The 14,614-nt window shown below is 32.8% G+C and overlaps 1 protein-coding gene across 1 annotated transcript in view; it reads left to right on the forward strand.

The window, feature by feature from the left end:
• The first annotated feature begins 2,413 nt into the window (after positions 1-2,413).
• LOC149085247 (serine/threonine-protein phosphatase 2B catalytic subunit 2-like) overlaps positions 2,414-14,614 on the forward strand; it is a 48,231-nt gene continuing 36,030 nt past the window's right edge. Inside the window, exons 1-4 of the mRNA XM_089233141.1 lie at positions 2,414-2,595; positions 5,021-5,224; positions 5,753-5,877; positions 12,539-12,650. Coding sequence (XP_089089267.1) covers positions 2,550-2,595; positions 5,021-5,224; positions 5,753-5,877; positions 12,539-12,650 — 487 coding nt within the window. The 5' untranslated portion in view covers positions 2,414-2,549. The remainder of the gene's footprint in view (positions 2,596-5,020; positions 5,225-5,752; positions 5,878-12,538; positions 12,651-14,614) is intronic.

Below are 14,614 nucleotides of genomic sequence, written 5' to 3' on the forward strand. Positions count from 1 at the left end.
TTCTCATCCAGAAACTCTCAAGAATGGGTATACAGGGTAGATTTATCAGATATGGCTTATCCAATACGTTTCATGCCGCAGCCACTATATTCACTGGAGAGGCTCCTCATCCCAAAAATTTTCTTCCTCACGAGGCTTAATTCAAGGTTCAACCCTTTCTCCTATCCTTTTCGCACTTTACATGTTAGACTACATCACTTATATTCCACCCTCCGTTACGGTCTTTACATATGATGATGATATTTTCCTTGCAGATAGGTGATCCAATGGTCCCCAACCAACTTCTCAACTTAACCAAGCCATTTGTGAAACTCTTGAATGGGCAAGTGATAGTAGGCTTACCATTTCACTTCCTAAATTTCGTTTCACAATCCTTACCCGTAATCGGGCTCAATTTTTTCCATCATTTAGTATTAGTGGAGAAAATATCCCATATGATCCACACCTCAAGATCTTGGGTGTTTATCTTGATATTTCTCTCGCCTGGAAAAAACACATTCTTGGCATTCGTTCACGTTGTCAGTTGCCCTTAATATTTGCCGTTCTATTTCGCATTTCGCTAGAAATATCCCTTGCTCATTCATAAGACCTATTTTCCTCAATATTATTCTAGGACTGATTGGTTATGGCTCTATAGTTTGGCATAATGCGGCCAAATCAACGTTTGGTAAAATTAATACTCCTTTCCATTCGGCATTCAGGAATATTCTTGGTCTCCATATTTCCACGAGAATTACTAAAATGAGTGTTATTCTTGCCATCTCTTCACTTTATGAATTATTACTTTTTAGACGCAGTTCCTTCTGCATATCATCAACTTCTTCTCCAACTCAAGGATCTTCGAATCTGTTTGATTCCGGCTTCAACAAATCCTCTCCAAATCTTGCTAAAAAGATTAGACACCTTACTAAACTACATTAATTTTTCTCTTCCTCCTACATTTCGCCCTGTTTATGCCTTTTTCCCTTGGATGTGTAGTAATATCTCCATTATCACTGATGAACTTGATTTTCAAAAAATCATCCTCCCCTAATTAGACAATTTTTTTTTTCAACAATATTTCCTTTCTCTTAATTCCAACTCTGTCATCATTTCCACAGATGCCTCAAAATATTAACAAGTTGTTTGTGGAGCATATTGTCCTTCCAATCATAGGAAAAAGATTTGGTGGATTAACAAAGATTCCTCAATTTTCAATGGGCTGTTATCCAAAGTCTGAGATCCTTTATTCCCACCTAGGACTGTCAAGTTGTTGTCTTCTCCGATGCTAAATTTATACTCTCTTCTCTTCAGTACACTCGCCAACTATCATCTATCTTTTACATACTCAGGTGGCTCGTATTAGCTGATTTACTAGACACATAACATTTGTACTTGTCCCGGGCTATTCCGGTATTCTGTTTAATGAGATTATTGACTCATATGTAAGACAAATGGAGTCCTTGGTGATTAATCTTTCTCCCACTAGTCTGTATGTAGAGGATTTGAGAGCATTATTACGCAAAGCATTTCGTTATCACTATATCAGCACCCTCAAACGTGATCCTCCTGGATTTGATTGTTTCTTATAGATTGCTGTTCTCGTTTATCAGTCTACTTCACTAGTAGTGAATTTGAGCGACTTTTTTTTATAAAATAAAAAAGTAAAAAAAATTGCCAATAGGGCCCCTTGAATGAATATCTACATCGAATTAGAAGCCAGGATGAACCTTTCTGTCTTTACTGTAATGTTCGAGAAACAGCAACCCACTACCTCTTTCAGTGTTCACATTTCGCCAATATCAGATAAATTTCATTCAAACCTTACTGGCCTCATGTTTCAGATTGAAAGAATTGAATGTCTCTTCCTCCCCAGGAAATTGTACCTAGTTTTGAAAGATATGTTACTAGTAGCCTTCGTTTCTAGCCTTTTTGGCTTGTTTTGTCCTTTTTTGTAAGATTTTGTTTGTTCTTGTTTGTTTAACTTTAGTATTATGTGTGTCCTCATATGTGATTGTTCCTTTTTACTTTTTGTATGTGTAAATTTGCAAAGTTTTGCAAATTTTGTATGTGTAGACATTTTTGTTGTGCTTTGTAGTCTGGCATTGTAATACCATTGCAGTAGTGTCTATTTATTTTTTTATTTTTACTCTTTCCTTTTTTTTTTTCAATTTTACAATTTGTTGTGATTGTTTGTTATTGTTTGCTGTAATTGCTTTATTTGTTGAATTCAAGTGTGTGTGTGAATTTTGTAACGTATAATGATCTGCTGACTTTGATTCTTCTCCCCTTCTCGTTGTCTGATTTAATTCTATCACCTGATGAACATGTGAATTTATAATCAGGGAATGGCCCTAGCAGCCACAGCCCTGTGAAATACCGAAGTTGAAGTTGATTCCAAGTTACTATTTCCCCTTTAGCCGTTTAAAAGGACGGTGCGCTCATTCTATGTTTGTTTACACCAGCGGCAGCTGTTGTGGAGTCGAAGTTTAGTCGCTGTTCTGTATTATAGAATTTATAATTACTGGTTTCAATAGAAAAAAAAATAATTGTATATTTTTTTGTTAAAAATGACAGCTAATAACGTGAAACCTCCCGTGGATCGGATTGTAAACAGTAAGTCGGATTTTGCGATATCGATTGATTCTTTTTCCTGTATAGGTTAAACCAGCATGTAAAGAGCTTCTGTAGGGTTATTATAATCTGTGCTGTATTTTGAATCGGATTAGGAAAAAAAATGAGTTTGATAGGAATCCCTGCGCGCGTATAGTATTCTGTTATTAGAATTCGATGGTTAGCGCACCAACCTACGGATCTCCAAGTTCCGGGTTCGAGTCCCTGTCGAAGAATGTGTGTTTGTAACTGTTTAAAATCAAATTTTCATTAAAGGTTTTGGTCTAATATGACCTGCTGTACAGAAAAAAATCAACCAAAGATATAAAATTTGAGTGTGGAAGAGGCAAAGTTGAACGTTTTTCTTGGATTTGGGGAATTTCTGACATGGGTTCAGTGAAAGATACTAGTAATGCTTCCTAAAAAACAATTGATTAAGAAATTTGACTTTTGTAAAATTCCAGTTAGCTTTTATTCATTTTATAATGTTTCACTTCAAGCATTTAGTAGCATATCATAGATGTTAATTCTACCCAGCTATCTTAATTACTTTTGTAATATATATGTTTAAACTATATTGATTCATCTAACTTTTATTTTTTTAGGTAGCCAAAGATCAAATGTGATTACATGGTTATTCAATAAATATCTTTCTAAATGTGAGATACGTATACTTCATAGGCAGACTAGGGGTAAAAATACTTGAAAAATGGATCTTTATGAATAATAAATATGCAAAACTCTCTGGGCAAAGTCATGAGCTGTTCCTCATTTTTTCTACAGTAGTCATTATTTCAAATGCTAGTAAGCTGAAACAATTTACAGATGTCATTTTCCTGCACATTTAAACTATTTATATGCTTCATCTAGTCCTACAATTTAGCCAGCATGGATTTTGCACAGTTTTAAAATGTTCACTTGCAAAGATCTCTGCTGATTTTAAATTGGACTGTAATAGTTGTACTGTACTGTTTACATTTTGACTTTGTTCTCAGAATTTGTTCCTGAGGAAGGTGACCCCATGGATGTCACCAAAACGCGTTATATACTTGCATGATTAAACCTTTTATTTACTCTTTCATGGGTAAGTCATTTTTGAGATTGTAGTAACATGTACTTTAGGTGTAATCCATAAATGAGATAGTCTCTAGTAGTTCTTGCCAAGATAATCCTAACCAAGAGTGTCATCTTGTTTACATTTATGAATCTATGTTATGTTTACATTATGAATAGACTTACTCATAAAACTTAATTTATTTGAGGGAAAGGAATGGTGATTAGAATAATACATTTGAGGATCTTTATGCTACAAAACTGTAATATATATATGCATGCAAGCAAAATGTGTCTAGTGCCTACTAGCTTTCTTTTGTTTTTCTCAAACCTTTTTTCAATATCAAAAAATTATTTTATTAGATAGTTTATTTTTCTTCATAGAAATTTCTAATGTGTTCTGTATAATGTATTTAATGTATCTGATTTTTTTTAATTGTGAGTTCTTTACAATTTTCTTATGTTTTTTTCTATTAATTTGAATTCAGCTAAAATTTTACAGCAAAACTAACTGGTACATACATTGATGCATTATGGTCTTTAACCAGTTTTTAATATTTCACTGATCTACAATATAACTGCTGCAATGAGAAATCACTAAAATCTCGGTAAAATGCTACACATTTTTTACAGAAGAACATTTTTTTCCGATTCTGTGCAGATGGTAGTGCTTCCTTCCCCCCCCCCCAACTCAGAGAATAAGAAAAAAAAAAACACCTAAGAAGAGAAATACTCTCTGACCCTTTCTATTATTTATGCTATACACACATATTCCTATATTAACCCCTAGGGAAGGAAAAAGTCTTGCCTTCTGTTATCAAACTTTAAACTAATTTTACTCCGCCCACTGGCAGTTAGTCTGACAGGTTGGGGGATGGAAAAAACTTTCACAAAAAAAGCCTACTTTATACAGAGATCTCTGGGCTCAGCATTGCAGAATTAAGAGGGTTTTAAGTAGGCGAGATATCCCGTAATTGCCAAAATACAAGACATCTTACCTCCTTTATCAAGTTAAGCAAGATATTGCCGCTGAGAGGGGTTAAAAATCAAACATAGGCTTTTTTTAAAATATTAAATAAATATATAGAAATTTTTTTCTGATTATAATTTTTTTATTTTAAAAGAAAATTGTTTTCATAGTCCTGAATAACTGAGAATTTTCTCAATGCCAAGTTTTTTTTTCAATTTCTCATCTGCCATCAATATGTACAAAAATATGTATAATTGATTTTCGTTCTGAACTTTGTCAATGGTGAATGATGCTTTTCTGTTAATACTCAAATTTATTTTGAGGATTTCTATTAGATTATTTAATCAAATCTTTGATTCTTGTGTGAATTTACATGCCTTCAAGTTTTATATTCTTGCATTGCAGATGTACCCTTTCCTCCAAGTCATAAGCTGACAATGAATGAGGTTTTTGACACAAAAACAGGAAAACCACTCATGGATACATTGAAGCAACATTTCATTCTAGAAGGTAGGCTTGAAGAAACTGTTGCTCTTCGTATCATCAATGAAGGAGCAGCATTGCTTCGACAAGAAAAGACTATGATTGAGATAGAAGCCCCAGTTACCGGTAAATTACATTTCACTTTTTGTTCCAATTTTTTTTCACTGTATAATGTCCACAGTATTTTTTAAAATGAATAAATTTGTATAAGTTTTGCATTTAGTTTAATTTCCAGGCTTTAGAATTTTTATAAAGAGATTCTGGTGAGTTTAGAAGTAGCTAACTGTTTTTCTTTCATTGAGAGGTGATTAATATAATCTTGCTGCTATGAATAATTATCTAGGTTTTTTACCTTATTGTGTACTTTTCTGTATTGAATTTAATATATTATCTATAAATTTCTTATTTGTTAAAAAATGCTTTTAAGTCAAAACAATATGTCAAAATAAAGGCTTTCAGCCAAAAAGCTTGTTTCATTGGAAATTTTGCAGTTGAGTTTGCTTTTAGAAAGATAAATTGGACTACTGGCATAAAATTGGACATGAGTTCTTAGCACCTATTGCAGAAATTAAAAAAATAAAGTGGTCTTTCTCTCTCTGAAGTGTGTATTATAAACAAAGATTATGTAATGAGTATATTTGGGGTTTTTTCCAGTTTGTGGTGATATTCATGGACAGTTTTATGATTTGATGAAATTGTTTGAAGTTGGTGGTCCTCCAGCAACAACAAAATATCTATTTTTGGGTGATTATGTTGATAGAGGATATTTTAGCATTGAAGTGAGTTAAATTTTGATTTTTTTTTACAATGTGAATCCAGGGCTTGACGAACCAAAAAAAAAATTAGGCACCAGTTTAATTTTTTAGAAGTCAAACAAATTTTAAGATTGAGAAAAGTGGTTTAAAATTATCTCATTTTTGACTTTTTTGAGATATAGTGATCCCTTTACATGTTAGTAGACATGCTTACATAAATTTCAAAAAGTTTGTGTTGTCCTCAAACTCAAATTTAGTAGTTCAACATAGAAAATATCGGGTGTCAATTCTGATTTTTTTTTATTCACCATGGCAGCCTGACACTTGAGATTTGTCAAGCTCTGGTAATTCAGTTCTCAACTTTTTGGTTATTTTACTGATGTTTATCAATTTTAGAGTCATTCATTATGATTCATTTAAGCATTAAATAAATGATAAGCAGTATTGATAGAAATGATATTCCTGAATTGGCTAAAGAGATTTCCATAGCTATTATAAAAACTAAAGTGAAAATTCCTTTGTTGTGAAGTACCAATGCTATTTATGAGAATATAACCAGCTGTGTACAGTTTTATAGTCTAATATCAATGCCTTTTCCCATACAACAGATTTGCTTTTATAAACTCTAAAATTGTTTTTTTTTTTATCGGACTTTTTGGCAGAATTACGTTTCCTTTGTCTTTCTACGACTACTTCCTTATCTATACATGAAATTCATAAACATTTCTCTAGGGAATTTCTGATACGAATACAAAATTTTCTGATACAATCGATTTACCCCAACATGTTTATCGTATTTCTTTTTGAACGTCTCAATTGTGTTAAAATTTACTTCTTCTGGGGGTAAGCTATTCTATTTATTAACAACCTTATTAGAGAAAAATTCCCTGTGACACCATAACCTTGCATTGTCTCTTACCAATCGATACTGGTGTCTCCTTGTAAAAGCAGTTGATTGACGGTGTGCTAATAATTCATGGTCCATCCTGTTAAAATTTTGAACACTTCAATCATATCTCCCTGACACCTGCATTCATCAAATGTAAACATATTTAAAAAATGAAGTCTGTCTTCATAACTCAAGCCCCATGTGCCAATAAGGATACGCATAGCTGTTCTCTGCACCCCTTCAACCAAATATATGTCCCTCTGTAGGTATGGTCTCCAAAACCTCACAGCATACTCCAGTCCAGGATGGAAAAGCAGGAGAATGACTTTAGAACACGAAGAGACCTTTTTGAAAATGAAACCAAGCATTTTATTGGCATTTTTGGCCACCACTGTACAATGTTCAGAAAACCTAAGCCACTCGTCAATGAGAATTCTCAAATCAGTGACCCTAGTTGCATCCGGGATACTTTTTAATGTAAAAAACATTTTAAAAAATTTTGAAAGAAAATACCTTTATGTTATTGTAATAAATTTCTGTTAATTTCAATGCTATTTGAAGGCTATGAACTCAAAATTTCTCCAAGAAATTCATTACGACCCACCATTTAAGCCATATATGTGTTAAACCCTTGACCCGCATACCAAATGTGGCCCTAAAGGTTATCTGGTGGGACTTGCCCTCTCAAACCTAATTTTGTAAAAATGAACTAAGCGGCACATTTACAAATCTCTTAAGTGACCCATGGTACAATTCCAGAGCATTTAAGCATCCCGTGTCACATTTTCAGATTACTTAAGTAACCTGCAACACAGTTCCAGAACACTTAAACAAACCGTGGCACATTTAGAGATCCATTGAGTGACATTTGGCACAGTTTTAGAGCACTTAAGTGGCCCCCAGTGCGGTTATACATCACTCAAGTTGCCCGCGGAACATTCCCAGATTACTTAAGTGATCCATGGCAAAATTACCGATCACTTGAGTGATGCGTGGCACAGTTCCAGAGCACTTAAAGGGCCTGTAAAACAACATTTAGAGATAGCTAAAGTGGCTCTGTAGAGGAATTAACAATAGGGAGAATGTTAGTTCAGATGCCCAATAACTATCGAAAGGTTTTTCCGTTTTTGGTGCGAATAAGATGCCATTAAGAATATTTCATATTTTTATAAAGGGTGGTTGATGACGTAAGTATCATCCAAACCCCCCCCCCCCCTTGTCATCAAAAGTCAGCAAATTGGAAACCCCTCCCCCATCTATGCTGACGTAATACTTGAATGACCTCTAACTCGTTGCCACCTTTTTCTTAACCACTATTCTGTCCAATTCAACAAGTTGCTCCCAATCTCGTGTAAATGATCCTGATAATGGGATTGAGTGTGATCAAGTGGATTTGAACCACAAAAGAGTTGCTTCTTCTACAACGGGGAAGTTTAATTTTCTTATGTAATTCTCTGCTTGTTTCATAAGATTCAAATGCTGACAAAATGTTTTCCTTATTTTTAGCAAATGTTAAAATAGTGTTAAGTTTAACTCCATATTTTTGGTGAGTTAACTTTGAGGTTTACCCGATTCTAGTGTTTTTCTTCAAAATTTTAACTTTTGATTTTAAAGTTGAAGTATGAAGTGTGCATGGAGCCATTGCACTCCTGGCTATCGATACTCATGATGAAAACCAAATGACATATTCAGCGGCGTCTAACCTGGCTTTAGCCCTTTTTCTTTTACTCCTTTTCCAAGAAATCGTAAACCTAAGTTCTGCTGAAAATATTCTCTGCAACACATGCCCGTAGCCAGAAATTTTGTTTGGGAGGCACTTGCATTTTGGGGGAGGAGAACTAGAGTGATAGAACAATAAATTTGGCCATCTTTTCCCCTTTTTTTCAGTCATTTTCTCACATTTTGGACGGGGGGGGGGGGGAAGAGACTAGACCTTCAAGTCCCTCACCCTTTCACTACAGCCTTGCCGCAACAGACAATAGCAAAACTTCCAGTAGATAAGATTTTTATCCCTATTGGATGTTGAGGACATCTACTTTTTTTTTTACCATGAAAATAATGAAAGACCTTTTCTGGAAAAGCCACTCAAATGATGAGCTGACCAACAGATTTCAAACATTCATTTTTCATATGTACAGCTCTCTGCCCCTAATGCATAAAAGAGACACATCATAGAGAACAATGAAACAAAGGATTGTTGAAATACCCATCAACAATGTGGAAAAATTCTTAGAACTGTAACACATGGGCAATTGTAAAAACCAGTCGGGGTAAAGGGACAAAAATCGTAGTCGACTGAAGCTGAGTTAAGTCAAACATGTATTGAATTAGAGAGTTTTACTTACATTGGAATTCTTATTGTGCCAACCAAGGGAATAATAGATGCGAGTTATCCAGATAGTCAAGTTATATCCACGTGTCAAGTTATCAAGATTCCACTGTATAAAGAACCTGGATCCTCGCATTGAGAGTCCAGCACAATGCTCATGGGACCACTCAGCAGGGATTTGTCTTTTTATTATTATAAGTGAACATTTTATGCATAATAAATCACAATCATTAATCAAAAAATTTTATATAAAACTTTTTTTTTAAAAAATGAAATATTATCACACATCAATTTCACAGGACACATGTTTCCTATCATTCTCAGCCTACACCATTCTATATGAAATAGATTTCCTTCCTGTATGCTAGTGTTTCTTTTTATAGAATATTGTAAAAAACTACCTCTCAGTCAATCTGACAGTTTTGAAATCAAATAGAATTTTTGGTAGTTTATGATCATGCCCCCCCCCCCATAGTTAATTTAGAGCAGGAAAAAACAAAAACTGAGGAGAGAATAGCCCCTGCCCCTCCTTGTAGAGACTGTGTTTATGATTTTGTAGTTTTAAATTTTGCTTTGAAAATATTATTCAATGTGCCCACATTTATTGTTCCATAGCTGATTCCCAGGGGCGGTCTTAGGGCATGAAATGAGTAGGGGCGTTGAAACGTGTTAAATATACATTACTAGAAAAATATCTTTAAGATACTTATTTAAAAAAATAACTAAAATATACATGATAAATGACAGAGATGAGAAAAAAATTGAAGGTTTGTGTGTATATAATATTACGGTTATTTTTCGAAAATAAAAGAATCGATGGGCAGTGCACCTATATATGTGTAATACATAGCGATTTTGGTCAGATAAAAATACATGCTCTCTCGTGCTCTTTTCGTTTACTCCTGCAGGAGATTTTGGGGGAGACACAATTTCTTTCTCTTTTGTTGCGCAGTAAAAAATAAAAATAATGGAGGAATCACTCTTGGTCACCCAATTTTTCTACTTACGAGAGCCAGCCAAAGTGTTTTCCTGTGTTGTGAGGGGTATTACAAGAATTGAAGGTGTCTTCTGATGTGGGAAAGATTTTGAGCCATAGGCCTTTCGTTTTTCTTTTTTCCCGACTTGCATTACTTTTATTAAAAACGCAGAATCGAATCGCCAATACAGTACAGTATTTCAAAAATAAAAAACAAATGAATGAATTAAAACCTGTGTGTGATTAGCTGACCATTTTAAATAGGGATCCTGCACCTGGGTCTCGTTCCTACCTGTAACACGAGGAGAAACAAAAATGTGCTCACACCAGAAAACCCATGCACTTTGGCGTAAATGTGTGACGTTTTTCTTTTTTATAATGTTTTTAAATCTCATAATTAAATCAAACAAGTTGGGGTTTTATGCTTGTTTACTAGTTAAATAGCAGTAATCCCATTTTAGAAGAAGCTTTTCCGACTTCTTTGTCCCTTAATATCCAACCAAGTGGTGGGGGGCGATGGTGACAATCACCACACCTAGAGTGATAATATGGTAGAATGAATCTGTCCCGTAGGATACAGGACAGTAATGACTAGCAAAAATTGTCTCTGACACATCACTCTTGATTCGCGCCTGGGGGGGGGGGGGCTGACTACAGTTTTTGCATCAGGCGCCACTAGGTCTGAGACCGGCCCTGCTGATTCCTTTACTATTAGTCTCAAAGAAACCTTCCAATTACAATTTTTTTCTTTTAAATGTTGTCATCCATCATCCTAGAAGCTGCTTAACTATCTAAATATTTTTTAAAGAGTTACAGAATTTAAATTTGAATCCTGTCCCTGAGTCATATTCAGTACAAAATCTTCATGCGCTGGACCCATTAAATAAAAAAAGAATATTCCATGATTTTGCTACCAAAACTGGCAAGATTGTACCTAATCAAAGTACCTAATTTATGGAAAATGAAAGGAGAGGGTGTTCATATTCATCATTATTTTGATTGAAAATTAATTATGAATTTATTCACCTCCAACCACTCTTTGTCATCGAATGAAATTTAAATAAAATCTAAATAAAATCTTATTGGTTATATACTAGAAGCCAGTTTTTATGCAGCCCCTTGAAGCTTGCATAGAATGATGCAGTTTCTAAGTTTCTAATAAGGAATATGCTTAAAATCCATAAAATTCAACATTTCATATCTTACTCAATTTTCTTCATAAAATTATGAATTTTTTAATATGTCGGTACATGAAGTTTTTTTTTTACTAATCATGACTACTAAGATCACATTTTCTAACTCTCTTTAAACTTTTTTTTTACTTAATTAGTTTCTAGGATGCTGGGTGACAATATTTGGAAATTTTTTTGTAATTGGAAGTTTCCTGTAAGACTAATGGTTTAGGACAGTGTTTCTCAAACTTTTGTCACCCACGCTTCCTTGCCCAATTCATGATTCATGTACGGCTTTCCAGAATGTTTTAGTAGATATTTTAACTGGTAAAAGAGAGAACCACTTCAAAGCATAAATGGGCACACAAATGAACATCCCAGTTCATCATGTCATTCCTAAGAGCCGCTGCACATACTTTGAGACAGGGCAGCAACTAGATGCTTGGTCAGCTGGGGCAAGCACATATTTAGGTGGGCCCTTCATAATATTAAAAGAGGTGTTAAAAGGTGAAATTTGCACCCATTCTTTTCCAATGCTTTTGGCACCAAACTTGTCTTTTCCTTAGTTGCGGCCTTGCTTTGAGACTGATTAGGAGTTAGTTATTGACGCCTTATATAATAATAGACGCCCTGTATATTTTACCCTAAAAGCAGAATACAGATATATTAGTTATCTTTTCTTCAATTTGCTAATATTAAAAACATAGAGAAACAACTCTAATTCTCTTAGATTTTGTTAAAATTTGTTAGTTCAGAAAAAATAATTCTAAACATTTTTTCTCATTTGATCTTTAATCACCTTGGTGGGGAACATGTTCCCCCTTCCTGTTTGTCTCTTAATACTCTTTCTTATTTCAGAAGTTAATCTTCACTTCTTTTAAAGCTAAGATCATATTTTTTTGGTTTGACATAGCCTTTTGCATTGTCCTCAACTTAAAACTTTAACTTAATTATGAAAGTGAAGACATCCAATGATTCATGGAAATTATAAATATTATGCTAAGGCGCCATAATATGAAAATAAGGTGAGAGACATGAGGAAAAGGGGACTTGTCTTAATGTTTTTTCCACCTTCAATGCATTCAAAATTTAAATAAAAAGTATTTACACTAAAAAAAAGGGATTGCTAATTTCAAATAATTTTCCCACATATTTGTTGTCTCTGAAAAAAAGGAGTTTGAAAAATTCTGACCTTTATTATTATTTTTTTAATCATAATTTTTCACCTAGCCTTAATGATTTTTCCACTATTGTATATAAAATTTGTTCATCTGCTGTGAATATTTTTCTTTCAATTTTTTATCTTCTATTTTATTTAGTGTGTTCTCTACTTATGGTCCCTGAAAATGAACTTCCCTAAAACACTATTTTTATTGCGAGGAAACCATGAATGCAGGCATCTCACAGAATACTTCACTTTCAAACTGGAATGTATGTCATTGTTTTTTCTTGATGGTGCTAAGGCACAGCACTATGTTAATGTATTAAATTTTGATGTTTATTCTTAACGCATGTATAGGTTTTGTGTTTTATAATTTTCTTCCATACAGCCATAATTTTTTTTTTAAATTGTTGAAGCATGTTCTCTCTGTTTGAATATGTAATACATGCAAATTTTCTTTTTTTGAATTTTATATTGATGTAATGACCTAAAATATTGAATTTTCTAAAATGAAATGTACAGTGTAATGTATAATTGATAGTATGAGATATTTCAGTCATTTAAACATTTTAAGACCAGCCATTTATTTGATCATTCAAAAAAAAATCTGCAAATCATCCAAAGCAATCAAAAATATGATTCCTATTAGGGTTGATAAAGATCATGATTTTAAAAAAAAAATCAAAAAATCAAATTTTTTTTAAAATATTGTGTCTAAGTATGACTGAACAATGTTAAATCTTAAAGATAAGTATTTTTTTAAGTGTAGAAATCTGACTGACACCAATTTTTTAGACAGTATTGAACTTGATAAATAGTGCATAGTCATACATGGAACAAAAAAATTATTTATATACATAGAGGTATAAAATTATTGTTATAAAATTTCTGCTAATATTTATCCTTTATCAAGTCCAGGGTTAATAAAAGTTGATTTTTTTCCAAAAATCAAATTTAATTTTTTTTTAAATTTAAATTCAATATTTACTTGCACTTTTTTAATTAAAAGTTTGAAATGTTGATTTATTAGGGGTATTAAATAGTTTACATATAACTGGTGTATAGTTCTCACAATTTGGCTTACAGACGATATTAAGCTCTAAGGATCTTGCTTTTAAAAAAATTGCATCAGCATACTGAACTAATAATAATTTAATAATAAAAATCTCATTTATCATACCAATGGTATCTAAGAACAAAGCATTCTATGTTTAAAGCAATATTGTAATTTTTACTTGATAAAAAAAATCCAAAAGCGCACATACTTATATATGCAACTAAAATTCATAAATTTAATCAATTTAAATATTCTGGAGTATTATCTTTCTAAAATATTACTGCGAAACCAGGAAATTTTCTTTTCTTTGAAAAAGAATCACCTTGAATGAATGAAATTCTTTATTACGAATTATGAAAAATGTCTCTATGTAGCATAATTGAAAGGCATGGGGAAGGAATTAAAGTTGTGGAAAATTTTAAGTTTTTATTATGACTCTTGAAATTTATTTACTTTTGAAAAAACATATCTTGTTTCCCAACTATGACAGCTATTCCCATAGATAGTGTATTGGCTACTTTCACAAAGCCTGTAGTAAATTCCATTCCAGAGATAAAAAAAATCTTGTCTATACAGTTAACACTTTCTTCAATGGTTTCACTTTCTCTTTGGGAAAAGAAAGTTCTTAGAAGAGACTTTGGAAGATTGTAGAGAAAAAGGTTTCTAATCTTCTGAGAAAAACTGCATTAATTCTAGCACAACCTGACTTTTCACACAAAAAATATCTTTATTGTATTTTTTTTATTTAGATATTAATTAATGTGTCAGTAATTAAAATATGAATCTTATCTCTTATTTACTTGTATTACATCTTGCAAGTTGAAAAAATATTCAAAATTGCTTGAAATATAAAAGTATCTGATTTAAAATCGTGTGATTTCAATCAGGATTTAAATTGTGATTTAAATTAAACTACCCTGATTCCTACTTAAAATATAATTTAAAAATTTATGGACATAGCTTTGGATCTGATCCACTGTTACACTGCTAGTTTAAATACAGTCAGATTTCCTTAAGTCGTAACTTTTCAATGTAGACCAGCTGTTTTCTGGTTAATTAGTATTGCTAGGTACCATTTTAGGTATGATATCATATTCTTATTTCTGTGCCATTTTATTTTGATGCATAAGTGTTGCTTGAGTAAACTTAATAGAATGAAATTTGTAATGGTTTCAA

Source organism: Pholcus phalangioides, unplaced genomic scaffold (assembly GCF_987345545.1).
Source record: "Pholcus phalangioides strain wild (caught in Gottingen) unplaced genomic scaffold, Ppha-v1.0 ptg000007l_1, whole genome shotgun sequence".
Lineage (NCBI taxonomy): Eukaryota > Metazoa > Arthropoda > Arachnida > Araneae > Pholcidae > Pholcus > Pholcus phalangioides.